This window comes from Falco punctatus (assembly GCF_963210335.1).
Source record: "Falco punctatus genome assembly, chromosome: 1".
In the NCBI taxonomy this organism is placed as follows: domain Eukaryota; kingdom Metazoa; phylum Chordata; class Aves; order Falconiformes; family Falconidae; genus Falco; species Falco punctatus.
The window spans coordinates 51181930-51204552 of record NC_137580.1 but is presented as its reverse complement, the minus strand read 5'-3'; the positions used below and the strand labels follow the sequence as shown (position 1 = coordinate 51204552).

The following is a 22623-nucleotide window of genomic DNA, read 5'->3' as shown; positions in this document are numbered from 1 at the left end:
AACTTTTTTTCTTTTTAAGCATCCAATCACTTTCTTAATAACCTTTTAATTATTTTCACAAACCTAAGCCATTCCTACACAATGGGGAAAAAATGTATGATGAAAAACATTAAGCATTGATCATCGTTAGCTTGTTTAAACTAAAAATCAACTGTGCATCTCTGGAAGCAATCATTCAAATACCTATGTGATCTATAAAATGTGTGCCGAGATTAATAGATTTCACTAAACTAAAAACTATGAGAAAATTTTTACTGACCTGGCAATTTTTGCGATGGTTTTGCCTTAGTTCTCGATGCAAGGCTATGATCCTCTCTGGGCTTGTTAATTTGATAGGAGAACCAGCATACATGTTTGGAGTGACGCAAGAACTATGGATGCTATCCACCTCTTGCTGAGAGTCTGCAGGTATTGACCCAGCCATCCCGTTCCCTTTGATGCTTGTCTCATGACCCTCTGGCTGCCCATTGGCCTCTGAAAGGTCTGTGGAAGAAGGCAGCACCTGCAAGAGAAGACACCATTTCAAGAAATTCAAGCTAAATGAAGTTTTCCAATGCTGTTCACAGAAATTAAAAGTAAATAAACTACCTTTATGAAAATAAGAAAAAAGATAATACACCAATTATTTTAAATGTGAAGCATTCCTGCATCTGTCTAAAAAGGAATCCTGTATTCATCAACTCTTCTCCAAAACAAAATCTCTAAGCTTCAACTAGAGCTGGTATTTGCACCTGGATATTAAGAAAACCCAGATAAAAAGTAGAAAAAAAAATCTATTTTTAAAAATTGCCTAGTGCTAGGTCTCCCCTTCAAGAATCTCAAAATTTCTAACATAATTCTTTCACACACATTCTCTCACTCCATCCTACACAAGAAATTCAGCTTCGTCTACTTAGAAATGCTCAAGAAAGTTAAGATGAATGGATTTAGTCTGTTAGTTCAACTGCATGAACTTTTACACAGACCCTCCTATTCTGAACCAAAGTAATATTAATTCAGTTGATCTTATTTCACCTCCAAATCAACTTTAACATCAGAACAAACGTTATTATTCTTGAATATCTTCACTCAAATGAAGCCAAACTTAGAGAGAAATGGTAGTTGTTTAATTACGCACTTTTTCATAACATCTGCAAGGAGGAAAAGATCTCCCTGAACATAAATGAGTATCGCAGGGCAGGGGTATTTTATCTACAAATGCAAATTTATTAAAACTACAGGATCAGTGTTACGTTTTTTTCTTGTAATTGCACAGAAAAAAACAAATATGAGACTGTTAACAACAGTTTCAGCCTGTGGGTTTTTAAAAGTTATTTATTTATTTCCAAAATTAATACATTTGATCATGAGTTATCACCTCATGGCCATTAGTCCTCTTGCAAAACCTCCGAAAATGCTAATACTATAAATATGCCAGGTCAGAAATAGTTACTTAATATAAAATTTGGTTTGCTCTGCACATCTTTAACAAATATTAGGTACATAATTTGTGTCCATTTAAAAAAAAAAAATAAAATAATTCAAAGGATTTTAAAATGCTGCAGTGGTGTAAGATTGCTGTGATGTGACCCCACAAATAGGTGAGTATTTATTGACAAGCTCATGCATCAAAATATAATTCTATTATGGCATGAAGAAGAATGGACAGTGTGTAAGTTGTTGCCATTGCCAGGAAAAGAAATTTGACTGTCCTGCAGGAGTGATCACTGTGGAGCTTTATGAGAAACATGCTGCTTGCAAGCAGCTTAAGAGCAGCTCCAGCATCAGGGTTAAATCATACAGGTATCAGTGGTGCCGTACCATCCCATAGCTTTTGAGGTGATGCTGAATCCCAGCTGTTGACAAGTACAAGCCACCCAGACCTGGAAAAGCTCATTGGTCTTATCTCCTTTTAGTAAACTGAACCTCAAAGCTCAGGGGCTCCCTGAAGTATGTGTCTTATGATACTGAAGTACACCAGCACCCTGGTATTCAGCTCGTGGGGTCAGGAGGGTGGGCTGTGCCTGTCCATCTCCGGATGCAGTGTGCTGCAGGACAGACCCTCCCCCAGGGTACACTGCTTAAGGAGTCCAAACACCCCCAGGGAATGCTGCCTTTCATACCATTTTATCTTCTGCTCTTGGCTCCCCACCAGGAGAGGAGGGAACCAATGCTGCTGAATTCTGCCTGTTGGTCCCATTGAAGCAGCAAATATGGCATGTTTGGCCAGCTGTGACACCAGGAGCAGCTGCCACCTAGGTCATTTACTTTGGGCTCAACAACAGGCTAGGGAGCAAGACAGTGACACCCAGGAACCGAAGGACTGGTCATACTGACCAGCTCTGGGCACAATTGGGATTGCTGCTCTTCCCTAAAAGACTAACTTCATCTACACTGATTACAGAGGGGGCTGTGCCACTGTCTGGATACAGTGTTCATTTAGGTAGGATGGCACGAACACCCACTCATATCCCAGCATCATCAGTTGGAAAATGAAAGCTATACATTTGGATGTTCCCCTACAAACACAGAAGCCAAAGGCAGCCTCAGAAGTCCTTGGTTTCTAACCAAGGTTATAAGTGCAGTATCTCTGCCCGGCACTCTCAAAAAATGCCAGCTGGCTGAAAGCAACGGAGGGGTTACAGAGGACATCCATGAAATGTTCTAAAGGCATAAAGAGATGGGTTCTAAAATTATTTGATGAGAATTTCCTCACTACAGGAAACACAGTTAGAGGCATCCCTGGTGACAGATGAAAGTCAGCAGGAGCAGAACCAGCTCTGGAGCTCAATGACCCATGCAAAGGCAAATCACTGTCCCCCTCATAGACTGGGGAGCTGGAAAAGCTACTAGAGAAACTGCAGCACCAAATCAAAACTGTGACACTGGCACATTTCATTTCTAGAAAAATAACCTCCTTGCAGGGTCGTGCCTTTCTTTCAACTGTTCAACCCACACACTCTTCTAGCTCTTGGGTTTAATGAATTCTGCTGCAGCCAAAGTAGTGAAATTCAGTAGAAAGGTAGGTAAACGTAGTTGCTACTACACTGATGAAGCTTTCACAGTATGGTCTGTGCTATATTTGAATATTGGTATGATTCTCTCAAAAAGGCTCATCTTCAGTGTTTCATAAGACTGTGAAACACTAAAGATCATATTTTCTATAGCACTGTGGGTGTAGCTAAGCAAAAATCCTGCATTTTGTCTCAACCCCGGCTATGAATGTCTTCTTTTTTTTTTTTTTTTTTTTTTTTTTTTTTACAACATTGATTCTGTTTTCCTTTGATAATTTTTGCTTTCCTCTCAAGTTCCCACAAATGACCCCACCTAGGAAGAAATGAAAACACTGTGGTATTCCACTAAAGCTTCAGAAGTGAAAACTTGCATAATGCCAGGTTCTATAAGGGATTGACATTAAAACCAAAATACAACACCTCCCCCCAACAAAAATAAAAAACCCAGTGGTGCCAGAGATAAGAATAAAATGTTTTAATTCACCTGGATATTTTTAATTGCATGTTTTATCTTATTCTAAATTATAACATTTATCAAAAAATAAAGGAAGGTTATTTTTTAAAGCTTTTCTTTTTTTCATCATGGCTGTTACTCTACTTGCATTTACTGCTGTAGACAAACGCATGCTGTTGTGCACAAATTAGAGCAAAAAGTACTGTTAAAATATCTGTATTACGTATGCAGTCAGGAAACAGATCTAAATTTTTGTCACCCAAACCCAATTTTACTTTAAAATGGCACTAACTTTGAGTATGTACCCTCTGTACTAACAGCTGTTTACATAATTATTGAACAGCTTTATCAGTTATTTCACTGGAAAGACCAACTTGCCATTAACTGTTTTTAATCCATATATTATATCCTTTGGTATTTTTAGTAATGTGTCTGAAGGTCAAAAATAACATATCTTTCAGCAATGAATTTTACCCTTCTTAAAAAAAATTACCAAATAACAAGCACCATCTCCTCCCTTTCTTCTCCTTGGAATCCCAACGTTTCAAGTCACATTTTCTGTAATTTCAGAAAAAGAAGCCTCTTCCTGCAAAAAATTTTGTCTTGAAAGGTTCCTTGGTCTTGATCATCATGGTCCCCAAAAGACTGAAAACTCAAAGGTAAATTCATCCTCCCCTCTGAGGCAGGGACTCATCTGACCCAGGCATATGTCCTCCTGGTCCCCTTCGCAAACAATGAGTCCAAAATGTACAACTCTTCTCACCTTATCTCAAGCAGATATGCAAAATGGGCAGGATGCTTCCTTGTAAGTTCCTCTTTCTCTCCACTAACTATGAAAAGAAATAGATAAACTACCACGGCTGTGATTGTCTGAAGTACAGACATCAAACATGAAACATATCCCACCCTCAGTGCCAGAAAAGCTTCTGATCTCACCAGCCACACACAAATCATTTCAAGGAGATCATCACAGAATGTTATTTCAAGCCTGTTTCCTTCAAATATGATTCACAGGAAAGCAGTAAGTGGTTTCTTGCAGAGAAATGAGTAGAAATAGAAAAATAATAATAAAAAAAAATCCCAAAACATTGTTCTACCAAAAAGTATCCCAGAAGAAATTCCCTGACACAAAAGAGGATTAATCTATACTATTCTCCAAATTTATTGCCTATTCTGTAAAACAAATAAATCACTACACTGGACATATTCTATGCCTGGAGCTTTCCATCCTTATGGTTTAAGATGACTCCATGAAAAGCAGTAAAAACCACTTCCATTTATCCCCATATTCCTTGCACAAATTCCCTCTCAGCCCTGAGAAATGAGGGTGAGTTGTCGCAGTAGTTTCAGATCCACTGTGGAAAGAATATATAAAATATGTCAAGTCAAAGCCTTTCAGTGCAAGAGAAATCGATGTGCCTGAGTACAGCAGTGTTACCCATTACAGCCATCAGCAATCAGACACAGACTGTTGGCTCAGTCATTTGAGGGAAAGGACTGAACACATGCCCGTTTCTCCACACACACCCCAAAACAGAGAGAAAAGCCCCCAAAATACTGCACAGCTGCCCTGGCTGGGAGGAGCCCACGTGAAGGCAAGCCAAGCTCACTTGCTCCTCTGTGTGGTTCTCTTATATATCAAAAGCAGCGTAGACACAGCCTCATGCTCAAGCTAGTCAAACTGGGAAAAGCCTGTTTCTTAATCTGCAGTAGACACCTAAATTCAGGAAAAACTGGAGCTTCCTCTTTCACACTTCCTATTAGTTATCTGGAGCATCATCTTTTGCTTCCCACTGACCAACACAACCAAAGCAGCTGTTGCAAAGCCCGGTCTCAGCCCTTTTTTGTTTGCCATTTATTGAACATGAATGTCTAACATCAGTTGATGAATGCTGTCCTGTGTGCTTTCCACTGGGAAAGGCAGAAAAGCAGTAACTGTTAATAATGCCCTTGAACTAATTCTACAACAGCAAGTAAAGCAAGATAAGGCCAAGGCCTTTCCAATTAAAAAAAAATAAAATAAAATCAGCATTTAAGAAATGATGATTAAAATGAGATATGACAAAAGGCCAAAACTGACCACATATTTTCGTTCTGACACTGGGCTTGTGAATCCCAGTTGTGGCACTGAGCCGAGTGCCGCGTGTACCCACTGGTGGCAGCCTTTGTCCCTGGGACGTGTCCTCTTCAGACACATGCCTTTCATTTTCCAAACACCGAAATGAAACAAGGTTTTAATTATTTCAGTTGCTCAAATTTACTATTGCTCCACTACAAGGGGCTTCAATGGTTTCTCAGTTCTGGTATTTTTTAAAGGAAAATATATCACAAAGTCCTGGAAATTAACTTCTTAGTGTCTCCAAAGATTTCAAGTCCATCGTTAGACATACATCGTCATTCCTATGGCTCCCCAAAAGGCCATTTTTTCTCAAAATTGAGAGGCAGCTTTTCTTCACCATCCTGCACACACTTTTTGCTTTCACTACAGTGACATAGATTTTTTTTCTCTGGATGAAAAAGAATTGAAATAAAACTCCTTCTGTGCAATTTTATATGTTTATTAGGATAAAACAAGCTAAAATTAAATTACATTATACAAAATTACTCAATTCAACCAAATTACAAATAAAGAGCTTCACGGTGCTCAGTTTTATGGTGAGGAAAAGTCATTAAAAATCTAGTCTTCTTTACATGGACTTGGAAAGAATATTAAAAGAAGGAAAATTGACTTTCTTTTTGAAACATTACTCTGGTGTATATCTGGCCTCAGTGAAGAGCACACTGATGGAACAAGATCTTGAGATACTACATGATTCAAGTAAATTTTATTTCTCACTCAGAAACATTTGAATGTAACACTGGGCTGTGAAAATAATCAAGAATGACAGAACTCAAAATGCATGCTGCTCTGCTCAGCTGAACTGATTTGAAGCCCTGAGTTAGTGCAAATGAGCAAAATAAAGCCATCAGGACAACAAGTGATTTATTGTGTCCAAGAACAGTCTCAAACGCTGAAAGTGAGGTCTGAAGAGAAGCTCTGAAGATGATTAGTTTTGCATCACACTGTCTTCGTGTTTTAGTATTTTAATTGGGGTGAACATTAGGAAGGAAATATTTCTGACACAAAGAAGGGAATGATCAATCATCTGTTGTGCCCTGAATGAGCAAAGAATTGAAGTTCAGTTTTGTCTTTAAGCATGAGCAACTTGTTGATGCCTGTAAGCCCTCCACTGAAGCTGGAGCTTCCTAGCACACAACTAAGGCAGATCTATCCATTATACATGTAATTCCATATCGAGATTAAAAAAAAAAAAAAAAAAAAAAAAAAAAAGAGTTCTTAAAAGAATTTAAAAACATATTTTCTTCTGAGAACCAGACACAAAGTTTTCTACTGAGCTACAAAAGGCCAGGCACTGAACTGAATGCAAAGTCCCCTGGATCAGCCCTTCATTCATCACTGCAAACTTTCAGCTGAAATTCATCAGTAAGCCAAAGCAGGTAGGTCTGCTGTCAGTGTGTGACAGGCTTCCATTTGTCACTGGGTCCAGAAATTCATAAAGCCAATTGCAAATCTTTAATTTAAAAAGGAGGGGGGGAAGCAAAAAAAAAAGCGCCTCACTTTACCAGTTTTTTCCCTAGAAGCGTTCAAATGTTGGGAATGATTTAGAAATGAAAATGAGTGGAAGGAAGGGAATAAGCTTTCAAAGGAGTTTCACATAAGTGAAAGCGAGACATAGCTCTGGAATTTTAGGTGTGAATTCCAGTGAGAGTAAGAGTTGCAGTGCAAAAATGAATCCTCAAAGATGACAAGTCAGTTCAGTCTAACATATGTCTACAGAATTCAGTGCAGGATTTTTAAAGCCAAATGACGTACCACATGAATATGAAAGGGTCTCTCTTCTTCTTGAGTGTAACCATTATTAATTAAATCAGGAGTCATGATGCTTGGACATTTTCTCACTGAAATGTTTTCCACTGGAAAAGTGATCCACAGAAACCTAAATTGTTCACGGGAACATACAGATCTGCCTTGGCAGGAAAGGTTTCCCCTATTACACGTGGAATTACTTATCACAGTACTTATCACAGACCAGAATGGTCTGAAGCTCAGTGTCAAGGTGCCCAGCAAGAACCCGTCTGTTCTCTGCATGATCCAACAACCCAGGCTTGAATCCTAGTGTGCCTGAGCCTAAGTGAGACCTCTGGCCATTGCAGAGCTGGATACTATGGGAAAGGGTTTGTGCCCCACTTAGTATGAATAGCTAAATATCTCTTGAAGCAGGGAATTGAATGTGGGGATTCTACACTGCAAATGAATTCACTGGCCATCAGAGTACAGATTCTCTCCTGCTGCAGCTGCTAGGTTTTGTGATAATTAGACATTCAGGGAGACAGTGTGTGTGTGCACAGTATTTTGATATTTATTGTATTGGGAAGCTTTACACTAATGCTCATTTATCACAGCAATGTCTGAGGAAGTGTCTGGAGGCAGTGAAGTATTGTCTCCCTTCTGACAGATGAGTTACTAACTACTGTCACATAAAGCACTCATTCTCAGTGTGAGCTTGGGTGAGACCCAGATGACATACTCCAAGAAGACGTAGCCAGACACAGAATCCTGTTCTGTCCTGCAACTAGGGATGAATCTACCTTTTCCTTAACATGCGGTTAAATTATTTCTTGCCACAGAAACAAGTATGACTGTGGTAGCTTGCGGCAAGTAATAACACTAGAAGAACAAGCTGCTTCAGAGGGATACAGAATACCACGCTGTGTGTAAAACTGTAAAATAATCAGAAAAATAATCCTGTGGATTTACTACACCATGTGCCCATTCTGTGCGTCTTTACTTCTGCTGATGAAAAATAGATGTCAGTGTCATTAAAAAATAAATTATTTTTATGTACTCATTTTGCAGTGCATCGTGTGAGCTGAAGTTCAAAACATAGTATGAATCTATGTCCTGTGTCCTGTCATGGCAGGCAGCCGCTTCCCCAATATTTTACAAATGTGTAACACAAAATATTTTTCTTCCTTCCCTTTTAACTGTACTTGAGTATAGTAGACACAAACATTACCAAATATTGTTTGGGTATTTTTATAGGCTTTGTTTAAAATAAGAGAGAGAAAACAAGGGATAAAAAGAGCTTGTCTGAAGGTTACTGAAATATTGCAAGAAAATACCTGTTTCTCCAGCTTGCCAGATTCAGATTCCTGTCCTTAAGAATGTCTTCAAGCAGGTGTTACTCAAAAAAAGCAAAGTATATTCCCAGCATCCCAGCTGTTAATGATAACACTGAACAGAACCAGGCATGAAGCAGAGTGTATCCCGCCAGAATTACTTTCATCTTGCAAGCGAAACACATGTAACTCACTCCCTTCTGAATATGAATGTCCGCTGAGTTGACTTAAATCTTAAAATGTTTCATTGTAGACCTTTTTTTTTTTTAAATGATTTCTTCAGAAATTTGAGATGATGCATTGTGCAGGAAGAAAATGGAAAATTCATATTTGAAGTGAAATTGAATAATATATACTGTATTATCCACGAGGACACTTTGTCAAAATATCAGGGAAGTGTTTTTTACATGGAGCACGGATATACTTTGTGATAAGCTCTTGAAGTTTTAAACCCTGACCAGAACAGCAGTAAAATGGCCAACTCTACCAACTTGTCTGAAGCAATATTTATATTAATATATATATATATAAATGAAGTATATTTTATAGCTACATACTGAGTCTCACTAAACACTTAAAAAAAATAAATCATGGACTTAATACAGTACTGAAAACAGAAAGATCCTACAAGGAAGTACAAACGCTTACCTCTTGGTCACACACTGGTGTAAAGGTGGCTGTGTACTCGGCCAGGGCCACGTCATTCACCAAGTTTTTCACCTCTTCATCAAAAGCAGAGTTAATAATTCCTTGCCTGTGACATTCACCATGCAGCCTTTTAATGAAGCTGTTCCTTTCCTGGCACTTGCGTGTGAGAGAAGCCAGTTTAGCCTATATGGCACGAACATATATACATTGTTTTCACTCCCTGTTGAGACTGCAAGAGTATATTTTGTGTCTGATCTGTAATTTCACATGTTTTGACCCAAAGCTATGGATTGCATTCCTATGCTTCTAGGCTATTAGGTGCCTCTGCACCTTGCAACAGCAATATGCATGCACAGATAAATTGGAAAGAGACGTTTCCTTTCCATGTGCAAGGTTCTCCTTTGGGCTGAAGAGTACCCGTAGTAATAAAGTCAGCAAGCCCTTGCCTATAAGCCCAGTGCCCAGCATCTTTAGGCCTAAGTCAGGGGCAGCTGCATAAGGCAGGCACACGCACCAAAGCCTGTAAGCAACGGGGTACACCTCTGCGTAGGTCCTGCACTGCTTTCAGGAAAATACGGTACCTTCAGTGGAGCTAGTGCCAACTTCATTTCAGACTTTCTCTTCTGAAGTTCTTTTTCCTGAAAGATTGAAAAACATTCTGCATTAATTTATTCGAGACTCACTTTAAAATACTGTAGCAGTGTGTTGATATTTGTTTTAGACCTGGCTTCCAAAGGGTAGACTTTGCATATCTTTGTGACCCTGTAACCCAAACAAGATGAAGCAGTGTTGGGAGTTGGATGTACATGGATAGACCCTGGCACACAAACACTGCCCAACCAGCATTGATGTTGGCCTTCTGTAGTACCAAAGGCTTTTGGATGTTTTTAGATGGAGCCCTGTATCAGTGGGGTTATTTCCTCAAAGCAGCATCACATTGAAGACTTGCTAGCCTTCATTATGCACTCATGTTCCTTTCCACTCTGTGAGTCGTCCCGAACTCTCTTCTGGGGAAAGTTTTCCCTTTTCTTATCTATATGATGTTGAAGAGTGAGAGAAACAGGGAGGGATTTTCTGCATGTCTATCCCTCAGCAGGCTCTAAAAAGCGAACATCAACAACCTTCTACTCTGACACAGCTGATGCATGTCCCTTGTTAGGAGGTGAGCCAGGGTGAGCCAGATGACCTAGTCTTCACCTTACGATCAAGATGTTTATTATTCATGGGGAACCTGCTTTCTGATTATGCAGAAAAAAATACAGTATCCTGCCAGGTAAAATCCATTTTTATTATGAATCAATACAGTATTATTTGGCAATTATATACAGATTCCTTTGCATTCATTTTGCTTGACAATTTGTATTTCTATAAATCCTACAGTAAATGTATTACGTGCATCAGAAAAAGACTCCATTATGAGAATTCAGTTATGCTGAAAGAGGTCGCATGGTGCTCAGTGTCCTGGTTTTGGCTGGGATAGAGTAATTTTCTTCTTAGTAGCTGGTACAGTGCTGTGTTTGCAATTTAGTATGAAAATTATGTTGATAACACACTGATGTTTTAGCTGTTGCCATGTAGTGCTTACTCTAAGTCAAAGACTTTTCAGTTCCCCATGGTCTGGCAGTGAGCAGGTGCACAAGAAGCCGGGAGGGAGCAGAGCCAGGACAGCCAACTTGAACTGGCCAAAGGGATATTCCATACAATGGGATGTCATGCTCAGCATGTAAACCCAGGGGAGTTGGCTGGGGCTGGCCGATCGCTGCTCGGGGACTGGCTGGGCATCCGTCAGCAGGTGGTGAGCGACTGTATTGTGTGTCACTTGGGTTTTTTTCCCTTGGGTTTTATTCCTCTCTCTCCCTTTCCTTTTCATGACAATTATTATTGTTGTTATTGCTATGACTTTGTTTCAGTTACTAAACTGCTCTTATCTCAGCCCACAGGTTTCACCTTTTTGTGATTCTCCTTCCTATCCCATGGGATGGGGAGTGGAGTGAGCGAGTGGCTGCATGGTACTTAGTTGCTGGCTGGGGTTAAATTGCAATACTCAGGTAATAAATTGTGGGTTTGGGAAGAAACAGTGTAGATAGGACAGGAAAGACATGTTTTTGCATTGCACTAGCACTGGGGGAACAAAGAAAAGCTGGCAGTATGTCCCTGCACTGGTGACACTCATTTCTTGATAAGGCATGGAGCAAAAACAATTCACCAATGCACTACAGGAATTAGAAGTTGCTTATTTATATGGATAGCATGTCTCACCCTTTACTCACCTACCATCAGATACGCACCATCCATCACTACAGACACCACAGAACAATTTCATTTTACCACCACTATCCTGCTAAAAGGCATCCTAATCAATACCTGAGAGGAGCCACTAATCCTCTGTACCGCACTGGTTTAAAGCAAATCACAGCACATGACAAGGCTAGAAAAAAAGCCAAACAAACAAAACCAAAACCAACAAACAAACAAACCAACCCCAGATAACCCCCTAACTGTAGAACAGGTGGGTTTACTGTGCAGGGAGTAGGATGAAACTCGCACCCAGTAGGGAGAAGAAAACAATCTCTTGTGTTTCAGAGGAATCACAGAGAAGCATGTTCTACACGTGTCAGGGTGTGAAGAATACTATTGAGAAAATGCCATTTACTAGTTGTTTCAGAGTATGATGGGCAACTCTAATTTGGCTCACATGGTAACTATCATCCCTGTTTGCGAAATAGTTTCCAAAGACATAAGAAACAAAAACCAAGGGGAAAAAGTTGTAGCAGGAATTTGTTGCCACCTAAGAGTTCAGCAGTCGCAGTCACATTGACAGCAGTAGCTTTGCTGTCACATGAGGCAGTAGCTTTGCAAATATTAATGTCTGCACCTGCTTTAGTTTGCCAGGTGAAGTATTGCACAAGTGTAAAAACTGCTTGTGTAAATATACCTGTGCATACATGGGGAGTTCTCACCAGGACAACTGTGTCAATTAATAAAAATACAAACCACACTCCTAACTAAATATGCGTGAATGAAACTCTTAATATGTAGCCCTAGCAGCTGGATTAAAAAAAAAAAAAAAAAAGGTTAGAAAAATCTGTCAAAATTCTACCACTAGCTCACTGTGTTTCCTAATCTGATATAGTGTAACAAGAGAGTAAGGAATGTTAAATATTCTGACAATTTAAGCCAAGGAGGTAGCTCAGTAAAGAATTTCAGCACCACTTTGCTTGCATTACACTCTGGGGATTTATAGCAGAGACCGGTGGCAACCTTTATTATAGTCTATCATCTTTCTGGAACATTCACCACCCAGGCATTTTACATCTTTTCCATATTTCTCTGAAGTCAGGGGTACTTTTATATGCCTGGAAACCCTCAGACTCATTCCCAGGAAAGACAACAGTTTTGGTTCTCTCCTTTGAGAACAAAGATGTAGAATCTGAAGTCTAAGCTCACATTTGTCCACCCTTTTAAACATGCAGAAAACAGCTTTATGATTATTGATGAGAAGCTTACCTTTTCACCCAACTGAGCCTGAAGGAGTTCCACTTCATTCTGCAAGTCACGAAACCGATTTTGTAATGCAGCCTGGTCCCTGAGCTGGGCTTTCAAGGTCAGCACTTGCTGCTGTAATCTCTTACTGGCTATTTTATTTTCCTCTGTTTCATGGGCATCTTCCACAGTGTACACAGGCTACAGAGTAAATACACAGATTTTCAAATTAGATGTATAAAATAATAAAAATATTCTCAATCATGTTTTAGACCTCGAAACTTCTCAATCAACACATGTATACATACCTTGTATGTCAAAAAATATTTAAGCTGATATAAACCGTATGACTTCAAACCTTGGCACTAATGTCTTGCACTAACCTTAAATTGTTTATGAGCAAGGAGTTCTTGATCCCCTCTGAGATGAGCAGACCTGAGAGAGCAGGTATAAGACTGAGATTTCACAACACTCCTTCAAGGCAAGTATGGTATTATAATAATTTAATATCTGGGGAAACTGGTGCGCAGACAGATAAGTGACCAACCTATGGTCACACAGTGAGCAAGAACAGAAGTCAAAAGTCTCCAGTCTCCTGCTCCAATTGCCGTATAAGACATCCCTTCTTTTTCTACACATATATATCTCAGAAAGCAGATTCAACTCTCCAAGTTATACTTCTGTTTGGGAAGCACATTAATAAAACTAATCAGATAAGTATAAATCTCAAAAATATATATTAAAAATATTACATTAAAATGTAGTAATAGTGGTACAGAACAAGTGGAAGGAGGAGCTTCTGAATTTAACTCCTCCTCCCCTACTCTGCAATTTTTTTATCAATTTCATGCACTTAGATTAGAAGAATTAGTGAGAGCTTTAGTTTGATAGTCAATATCATAAGGTCAGCTCCTAGAAGTGACACGGTCGGATTAAGCATGTAGATTAAGGATGAGGAAAATCTGAGGGTAAAGAAAGTCTTGTGAAAGACATTTATGCTATAGTGAACTTAGATTAAAACAAATATTGAATTGTTACACACAGCTGCTCAAGATTTCTGATAACACGTTATATAAGCAAGTCTAAGAAATTAAGCATTTCAGTGATTAAGCTAAAAATTCTAGTCAGACCTATGATATATTGTGGTAAAACCATATAACCTTCTGACAAAGCATGCCAGAAGAGGGTTTGATTTTAATGGCTGCTAACATTGATAAAACCAAGAGAAGAGCAAACACTTAGCCGCGATGTACAACACCATAGTTAAATTTTCCCTCACTGTCTGGATGCCTTTCCAACTTTGACACCCTTGGTGGCTACAACATACTGAAGGCACTATTTGCAGAAAACAGCAAACTGAAGTGATAGATCGCATCACTCTGCCTGCAACACACCACTGCAACACAGGTAAAACCAGAAATATGACATTTTCGAACTGTTTGTTCTTCCTAATGAAGCACTTCCTCTATGAACAGCGTTCAGGCAAGTTGTGCGTGCTTGGTACCAAACTTTTTGGCTCCCTCTTGTGTTAAGAGAAAAGAACAATAGCAACTGTTGGACAGATCAAGATTGATTAGACCAGGGTTGCGGTGACAAGAGCCTGAGGATGAGTCTGAGACACGGTATTTTCCTCATCATCTTTTTTCCCACACAAATATGTTAAATAAAAACTAGTAACACTCTCAAACTGAAGATGCTTAATGGAAAAAGAGTTGGGGAAATAAAAAAAAATGCTTGATTAAAGACAGAGTTCTCTCTTTCCTTTTGCATTTCACTGACCTACTAGCAATTTTCTGTAGTTTCAAAGCACAAATGAGACATACAAGGTTTATTTATGATCAGTGTCAGACGTCCCAGCTAACAGTAACCATGGGTTGTGTAGCAAGCTCCAGAAGGGTGAAGGACCCAGCAGCTAAGGCCGGGAAATAGCTAAAGGATAACTCAGCTCAAAACGTAGCATTTAACACTCTGCATTCCTTTACAAACTGGCAAGATCTCTAGTCTTTGAATTTGGTGGCTAAACATTAAAAATAAAAATAAAACCTTCCTCTTCTTGTGTGTGCTGTGCTTGTCTGAAAAGTCAATGGGAAAATGAAAAGGAGTACAACTTTTTGGCTACAGGCCATGACAGGAGTCAGGAGTTCACTGGGGAAGCCTGACACCTTATTTACTGTGTGCATTTAATGCAATATGCTTGCATTCATTTTCAAAGCTGTAAATGGCACCCTGCTCCATGCCTACTCACCCACATATTTCTCCTATCTTCTAACACAGCACCATGGTTCAGAAGGCCACTTCAACATCCTGGAAAATTTCCCCAAATATTCTAATGCTAAATGGTATTTCCACTGTTAGCATCACCACTGAAACAAAGAGTCCTGGCAGTAACCTTGGAGCGTATTATCTTAGCTGTCTTTTACTTGCAGGGAACAATATCATGACAGCCTTTTGGAGTCTTAGCTGAGGACTAGGATCCGTGGGCATTGGGACCTGTAGAACATAAGATATGTACAAAGTCCTAAAAGACATGCTCAAAACACACCATATCTCAAAAACCTCTCAGCCTTGGGTTCTAGGTCCAGGGTGCTCACATCTTCATGCCTTTCAAGTATTGCAGCCACAGTTCTTCCAGAAAATTAAATTTAGAATAGGAAAAAGCATAAATTATTGTGACTTATTATATCAGTTTATTAATAACTTTGTGGGATGAAAAGTGCTTTTGGACAAGGGTGGCAACTAACTGAAAGTAAGAACAGGATCGCCAGTCTACAGAACTGCTCTCAGGAAAAAAATTATGCTAAAGAACTAGATCATTACAATCATTGTGCCAAAAAGTTATCCCTTTTTCAATCTAGAAAAACTTAGGTCATATTTTCCTATGATAATAGTCACAAACCCACTACTAACAGCTTGGTGTATATTAAAAAGTTTATTTTAAAAGAGAATTATTGAAATAAAGTCAGAACCTTTGTTAAAATACCTCTACCCCATTTTCTATCTGTACTATTTGCTTAATTGTGCCAATGAAATCAATATCCCTTGGTCAAGACATAACAGACTTGAGTCATGCAGATAATTATTTGTGCCATCAAATAGTGCAACTGAAGGATAAATCCAGTTCTGTGATGTACATATACTGCATCTTTGACCCTGGAATGAGACATGTGCATTCAACAATTTGATATTAACCCTACAACAAGTAGTTAAATCAGATGAAGTCAGATAAAAATCAAACAACATTGCAATATTGCATAAATATGTACTACTGATTGATAAACACAAACATGAAAATTTAGCTATTGGAGTGATTTAAAAGTTGGTTTGGTTTTGTTTTGTTCTCAGAACAAAGGATGACCTGCACTTTTTCCACTGTAAAAACATTGTCAAGGTTGACAAATTTTATTCCCATGTCAGTCATAGAAATAATTAACATTTTAATTCAGTGGCCAATAAAAGAAGCATTAATTGCTCCAGACTGTCCTCAAACAAAAGGGTTAAATGTCCATTGCCCAAAAATGCCCCCAAAAGCTTAAGTGTTAGCTTAAACAAAACCTTATGATACACTTCTGTTTATTTTCCAACAATTTGGGAGTTTCTTCTTACTTGAAATAGATTTCGTTGTTTTAAGATGTTACATGCCAATACCTCATAATTATATGAAAAATCTGTGCTTCGTTTTCACTTAACAGTCAGAACCCAGTTTTCTAAACATCAGCAAATAGTGCCACGTATGTTGTACAAAGTAATATGAAATAACTGCTTAGGACTTGCAGGTGGGTGGCCAATGAATGGGATGAACAGTGACATTTAGGAAACTGAACCGAGATCAGAATCTTTACATTTTCCAGAATTTGTTTTTATCTTCTTCCAAAGCCATGTGTGTATCTAACCTGTTCAAACTGAATTTGCATATATTGTAGGTTGCTACAAAATTGCTTTTCCAGCTAGTAAAGGTTGCATGTTTCTTCTTGTCAGTTTTCCTGCTACGGAGGACAGAAATAATTTCAGGGCCAGCTGAAAAGTCTTTATAAAAGCAGCTTCCAGGGGAGTATTCAATAATTAAAAATCATCCCATAAACCACTCTAATTTTGGTGGAAAACACAAAAACTTTATCAAGACACAGAACCACCTGAAAATTCAAAATGCTTTCATTTATAGCAAAACTAGAATGTTGGTGATATAGGTACTTCCCAACAAGATTCTCTCTCTCCCTCATGTGATAGAAAGATCTCATGGATTTGGGGGATGCATACTTGGGCCACATGTGTGGATTACAGACTTTGACTCCCCATTAATCCACACCACCTGCTTACTGGGAATGGAAGTTGCTTTACAAAGCGCCCGGCACCACAGCTTCACTTTGCCTGTCCAAACCTAAAATCGGGGACAGAAGGCAGAAAGGCCAAATACTGGAAACACTGGAGACTCCTCTAACACCTTTCATTAAAACCAGCTGAAAATCCATGCCTCAGAAAACGACTCTGGCTAAAGAGAGCAGGACAAGGGTCCTAAAAAAAGATGGAGGTGGCTGTAGTGCCCATGCAGAGCCCAGACTTTGGACTATCCTGTAGACAGATGGTCTGCCTTCCATAATATCTGCTCACTTTCAAGTTTATAGCTCCAGTGGCTCTACGTGCTCTATACTTGCTTCAGCTCTATTACCAATAACAATAACGGGTGTCTCCGCATCAAAACACTCCCTCCCAAAGAATATGCATTTCTTCATTCCATTTGCATACATACCATTAATTTCCAGTTCTGCTTTCCAAGCATTTTTTCCCCAACTTCTTGTTTAAGATGGTCTAATTCTGAGAGAGCCTGTGTCAAACGGATTTTGATTTCTTCATACCTTGTTTCAGCAAAGCCAAGTTCTCTGTACCACTTCTGAGCCTAATGGGAAAAATAAAAATGCAAAATTACTGAGTATAATTAGTCTAGCAGTGGTATCATTTTTCAATACCGGCTAACAACCACAGACTTGAGTTTGAGCCCTACATCACAAGGTTCAAGTTGTTGTACATTGATTAAAATAAATGGAATTACACAATACACTACAGTCTGATTTTAAGAAATGTGTAAGACCCTTAAAGTAAGTCCTATAGAAACATATCTAACTAGAGCTATGTGGAAAAATAGATTAATTTTAAAATTGATTTCTAAAGTTGAAGGTATCTTGAGTATTCTAAATAAAGCTAAAAAAAGCAGCAGTGAATGTACTCATAATTTTAGAGGTTACATCTCTGAAAGCCATCAGAGCAAATGGAAAGTAAGATTTTATCAGCCAGAAGGGAAAAATAATTTTCCTGAATAATGTCAAAAAAGAAAATTGCAAAGGAAAAAAAAACCTTCCATATGTTCACCTTTAGACTTCTTCTAGGACACATTTTCTTCACCTATTAACTGTAGTTTTGAAAAAAAACCAACAAACAACCAAACAACAAAACCCCCACAAACCAACCACTTGGTAGATCAGCTAGCTGACAGCAAGCTCCTTCCCTCATATGATACATCATTTCTTCTCCCTTCTGAAAACAAAGGCTTCTCATTCTTTTAAGTAGACTAAGGAAGGGATTGTAACACAACTTCCTTGTAAAACACACAAGGACTAGAAGCATCCAAGTTAATTAGATTTTTTAAAAATAAATAAAAAATAATCGGTCTCTTCATGTTCAGCTTACAAGCTCAGCAGTTCTTACACAACCATCCATCACTCATCCAAATCCATCCCTTCATTCCAGTTGCCTCACCTGAAATCTGGGAAGTCTTATAAAGCAGCTCTCAAAGGACAATCATTTTGTACACCCACCATATATCATCCTACTGCTCTTCTGCATACTTAATACACTTGTTACTGCCAGTGGTTTTTCCACAGAGAGCCTGAGCAATGCCTGCTATTGCATGAGACGGCCCCATAAATATACACTTGCCATAAAAGCAATGCATTCTGCTTAGATAAGCATAGAGTGGAGTTTGTTCAATAAAAAATGGAATGTGAAAAAGTACTGCATTTGGAAAGGCAGAAAGCTGAAAACTTCCTCGGTTGGTATTAAAACTGCAGATTTACTTTACACAGCACAGAACTAGACATCCACTCAAGTCTCCATGTAGGTGGTGTTGGACTTTGTGTTTACTACATATATGTCAAAAGAAGGGGCAGCGTGCATGCCCTGCACCAACACTGGATATAGCGGGATCCCTCAACAGCGTCAGATTTTACATCATTTTCCCTCTCATTCAAAAACTACTTTGAATTCAGGTTTGCTGCAATCCTCAGTGCTTCTGCTGCCTTCTCCTCCTCCTCGTTCCTAGTGAGGGGAAGGGAAGCAGCCTGCCCAGATACGGCCACCGCAGAGAGTTTGTTCTATGTGTCCTTATTAAGCACCCAGCCTCTGTCAAATTGCGCCAGAGGAATGCAGCCTCACTTGAAGTTCTGGCCAACCATGACTGATTGTGCATCATTGAACTGAAAGATCAAAAAGGTACATTTTGGTTCTGCAGATCAGAGGCTTCTCTGTTTTGTTACAGTGTTAAATCCTGGCAGGAAGAACAGCCACATAAGGAAACAAGAAATAAAACAAATTTGCTCCTTAGAAATACATAAGAGCAGGAGGTTACCTCTTTTTTTGATTTTTCTAATTCCTTTTGCTGCATTTTTAGTTCCCCTTTTGCCTTTTCGACTTGGTCTTTCATCACACTGTAGCTTTCAAACATGCTGCCCTGGATACACAACAGAAAGACGTGATTCCTCTCATACCACGTGGCACACAGGATTTTACAGAACAATATATGGTTTCCTTCTGCATTACTAAAAACACTTGCATAAAATCAAGATATTAGAGATAAATCTTTCCCTGTTGATTATTCTCAGCTGAAGTAGTAATTCTGATTTTATGAGAATGTAGTAATCTCTATATAAATTCATTACTAGAGGAAAAATGGATGAGAAATCCATTGTAAGTAAAGATCCTTTCTTTAGGTATATGTTTCATAAAAATCAAAACAGGAAAAAAAATAGACTCTAGCAGAATAAAAGTTAGTAAGTGAACACGTGCATACTTTTCAATAAGACATGATTGTTTCACAACCCTGAATACTTCGCCATTATAACAAAAGTTTGTGGGAATTAGTTTGCTCTACCAGAAGCTTTTACTCTTGCAATAAGATAAATAATTTTTAAAATGCCTGAACAACACACTCTTTTAAATATTATTTTTAACTTTGTAGCTTTCTGTTTCACTTTAAAATTCTCTAATACAACATTCAGAAAATAGCGCCGGTATTTTGCCTTTTAATTCAAAGTTAACTTTAGCACTTCAGATCTCTGACATATAGGAGAGTACAACATTTTTTGTATTACAAAGTTAATTTAGCTTTGCCCTCCAAATGACATTTACAACAACTCCTCTCTGTAGAAAATCCTGCTTGATAACATTCCTCATTGTTATTATTTACCTCTTTTCCAGGAAGATAGTTTGAGGGCTCTATAACCAGAACTCCTCCTTCTCCAGTCTGAGTTACACTACATGTTGTTTCAACTTTCTTTGGCTTAAGACCATGTTGTTGACTTTCTTTTAGTTTTACTATCTTTTCCTTTGTTCCCAAACTTGTATCTTTTCTCAGCTCTTCATAGCTGAAACCCAAAGAAGACATTAATTCTTTCAATTTGTTATTTTCTAAAATAAATTTTGCATTTGCTTTCTGAAATGCATCAAGCTGTTCTGAAGTTTCTTTCTTTATTCTGTCTATTTCTCTTTTTAGTACACATTTTTCCTCCTGTAAATCAGAAATAGTTTGATAACAGCTGTTTTTGCATTCCTGAAGTTCTGAAACCAAGGCCCTGTATTTGTCCTGTTCACACTTCACCTCTGCCAAACATCCCAATAAAGTTTCTTTTTCACCTTCTGAGAGAGATATTCTTTGTAAATTCCTCTCTCTCTCCTGTATTAATTCATTATATTTTGCTACATAGTTCTCCTTGTCTTGCAATAATTTAGCTATTTCTTTGAAGCATCTGCTTCTTTCTTCTTTCAGGACAGAAAGCAGCTGGAAAGATCTCACTTTCCTTCCGTCCAGGGATAAAACACTCCTGGGAAGTTTGTTTGATGCAATTGTCAATGAATCTTTTTCAGAATTCCCATTTCTTTCTTCAACATATGAGAGGTTCTTAGAGGTTTCAACAAAAAATGTTCTTGGGCTCATGGTGTTTTCTTCTGATAAGTTCATATAACATCCACCAGCAACTTCTTTCTCATTAAGTAAGTTTTGGAATGAAACAATGTTAGCTTCATCTACCGCTAAAATGTATTGAAAATATGCATCCATTTCCTCTTCCAGTGCACACATCATCTGGGCATATTGCTCATTCTCCTGTTGTAATATACAGACTTTTTTTGAATAATTTTCATTCTCTTGCATCAGTAGAAATATCCTCTGAAAACACACAGCCACCACTTTTTCCAGCGCATATATTTTCACATGACGTTCACTACCAGCTTCCAGTGGTGAGAGATGAAGATGAGACAGACATTCACAAGAATTGCTCCCTTGCAGGAAGAGTTTGCTTAAGCACACAGCCCCGTCCTGCACAGCAGACAGTATATTTAGCAAACATCTCTCTTCTGACCAAAAAAAATTCTGGGAGTATGCATGTTGCATGTTTTCAGCAGCTATTTTTTGACATGAGAAATTCTTCTTTGGTTCACACAGTTTCCGAGTCTGGTCTTTCTTTTCTTCCAGGCCAATACTGTTGGAAGGGTTTGTTTGGTGAGCTGGTTTCTGAGTTTGCTCTCCTTTCTCCTCCACTTGGATTATGCCTTCTCCATTATATACCCTACTCACATCAGAGATGCAGATTTTTGAGAGGTTTCCTTGCTTCTCCATTAGTTCATCGCTCCCTTCAAAGTACTTCTTTAAGTCTTTAAAATCAACAGATAGATTTCGGACATCCTGTGGGCTACCTAGGCTGTCTTCGGCTTCCATTCCTTGCTTCCTAGGCCTGATTAATTCGTTTTTCTTTAAACCCCCTGAACTTTCCTCAGGAAGACATATCTCCTGTTGTGGTTGGGCTTCCTTGTTCTGTATTTCTTCTGCTTTAACTCTCCCTCTAAAGTTTTTTTGGTGATAATTTCCATGATAAACAACTTTATCCAGACATTTATTTTCACTTATGCTTTTTGGCAGAATTTGCTTGCCTTCCCAATGTTTTTCCATATTGTATTTTTCTAGAGATGATGCAAAAATTTCAGTCACAGGGTAAGGCATGTTTCCACAAAGAAGTGCAGAAGCTTTGTCAGAAAATCTTCCTTCTGCAAAAAGGCAGAGTCTTTCAGAGCCAAGATGGGTATTTGCCTCACAGAAACCCAAACTCCTCACGCTCTTCACAGTGGTGCCAGCTGATACGTGGTAGCTTTCAGGTTCTAACAAGGTAAGCTGGAGCCTCCTCTTCCCCATCAGAGTGTCAACCACAGAAACAGGGAACATCTTTGCGGGTAGATTTACAGCTTGTTCCTTCAAGAGAAAAATTTTTTCTTTGTCTTTGTTTCCCTTACTTGTCTCATCATTAGTTAACTCCTCAGAGCAAGGGGGAAGCCGTCTTGCTGCACAATAACTTGGGGTACATCTGAACAAAGTGAAACCATCTTCTAGAGTACCTGCCCTCTTTGTTCCAAGGGTGACCTGGTAACAGCAAAAAATTTTTTCAAACTGAAGAATATAAGACAAGAAACAGCACTCTATGTTGTTAATCATGATTCATTTTTCACTTCATCCATAAAATACTTGATCGCAGACAGATGAGAAAAAAATATTTCCATATAAAGTTTTTTGAAATTATTTAAGATTTGCAGAGAGAGTAACAATACAAA

The 22623-nt window shown here is 38.6% G+C and overlaps 1 protein-coding gene across 1 annotated transcript in view; it reads right to left on the bottom strand.

The window, feature by feature from the left end:
- LOC308057204 (uncharacterized protein C4orf50 homolog) overlaps window positions 1–22623 on the bottom strand; it is a 52525-nt gene that overhangs the window by 17387 nt on the left and 12515 nt on the right. Inside the window, 7 exon segments of the mRNA XM_080373377.1 lie at window positions 260–502; window positions 9277–9459; window positions 9858–9914; window positions 12784–12960; window positions 17504–17650; window positions 19376–19477; window positions 20213–22435. Coding sequence (XP_080229503.1) covers window positions 260–502; window positions 9277–9459; window positions 9858–9914; window positions 12784–12960; window positions 17504–17650; window positions 19376–19477; window positions 20213–22435 — 3132 coding nt within the window.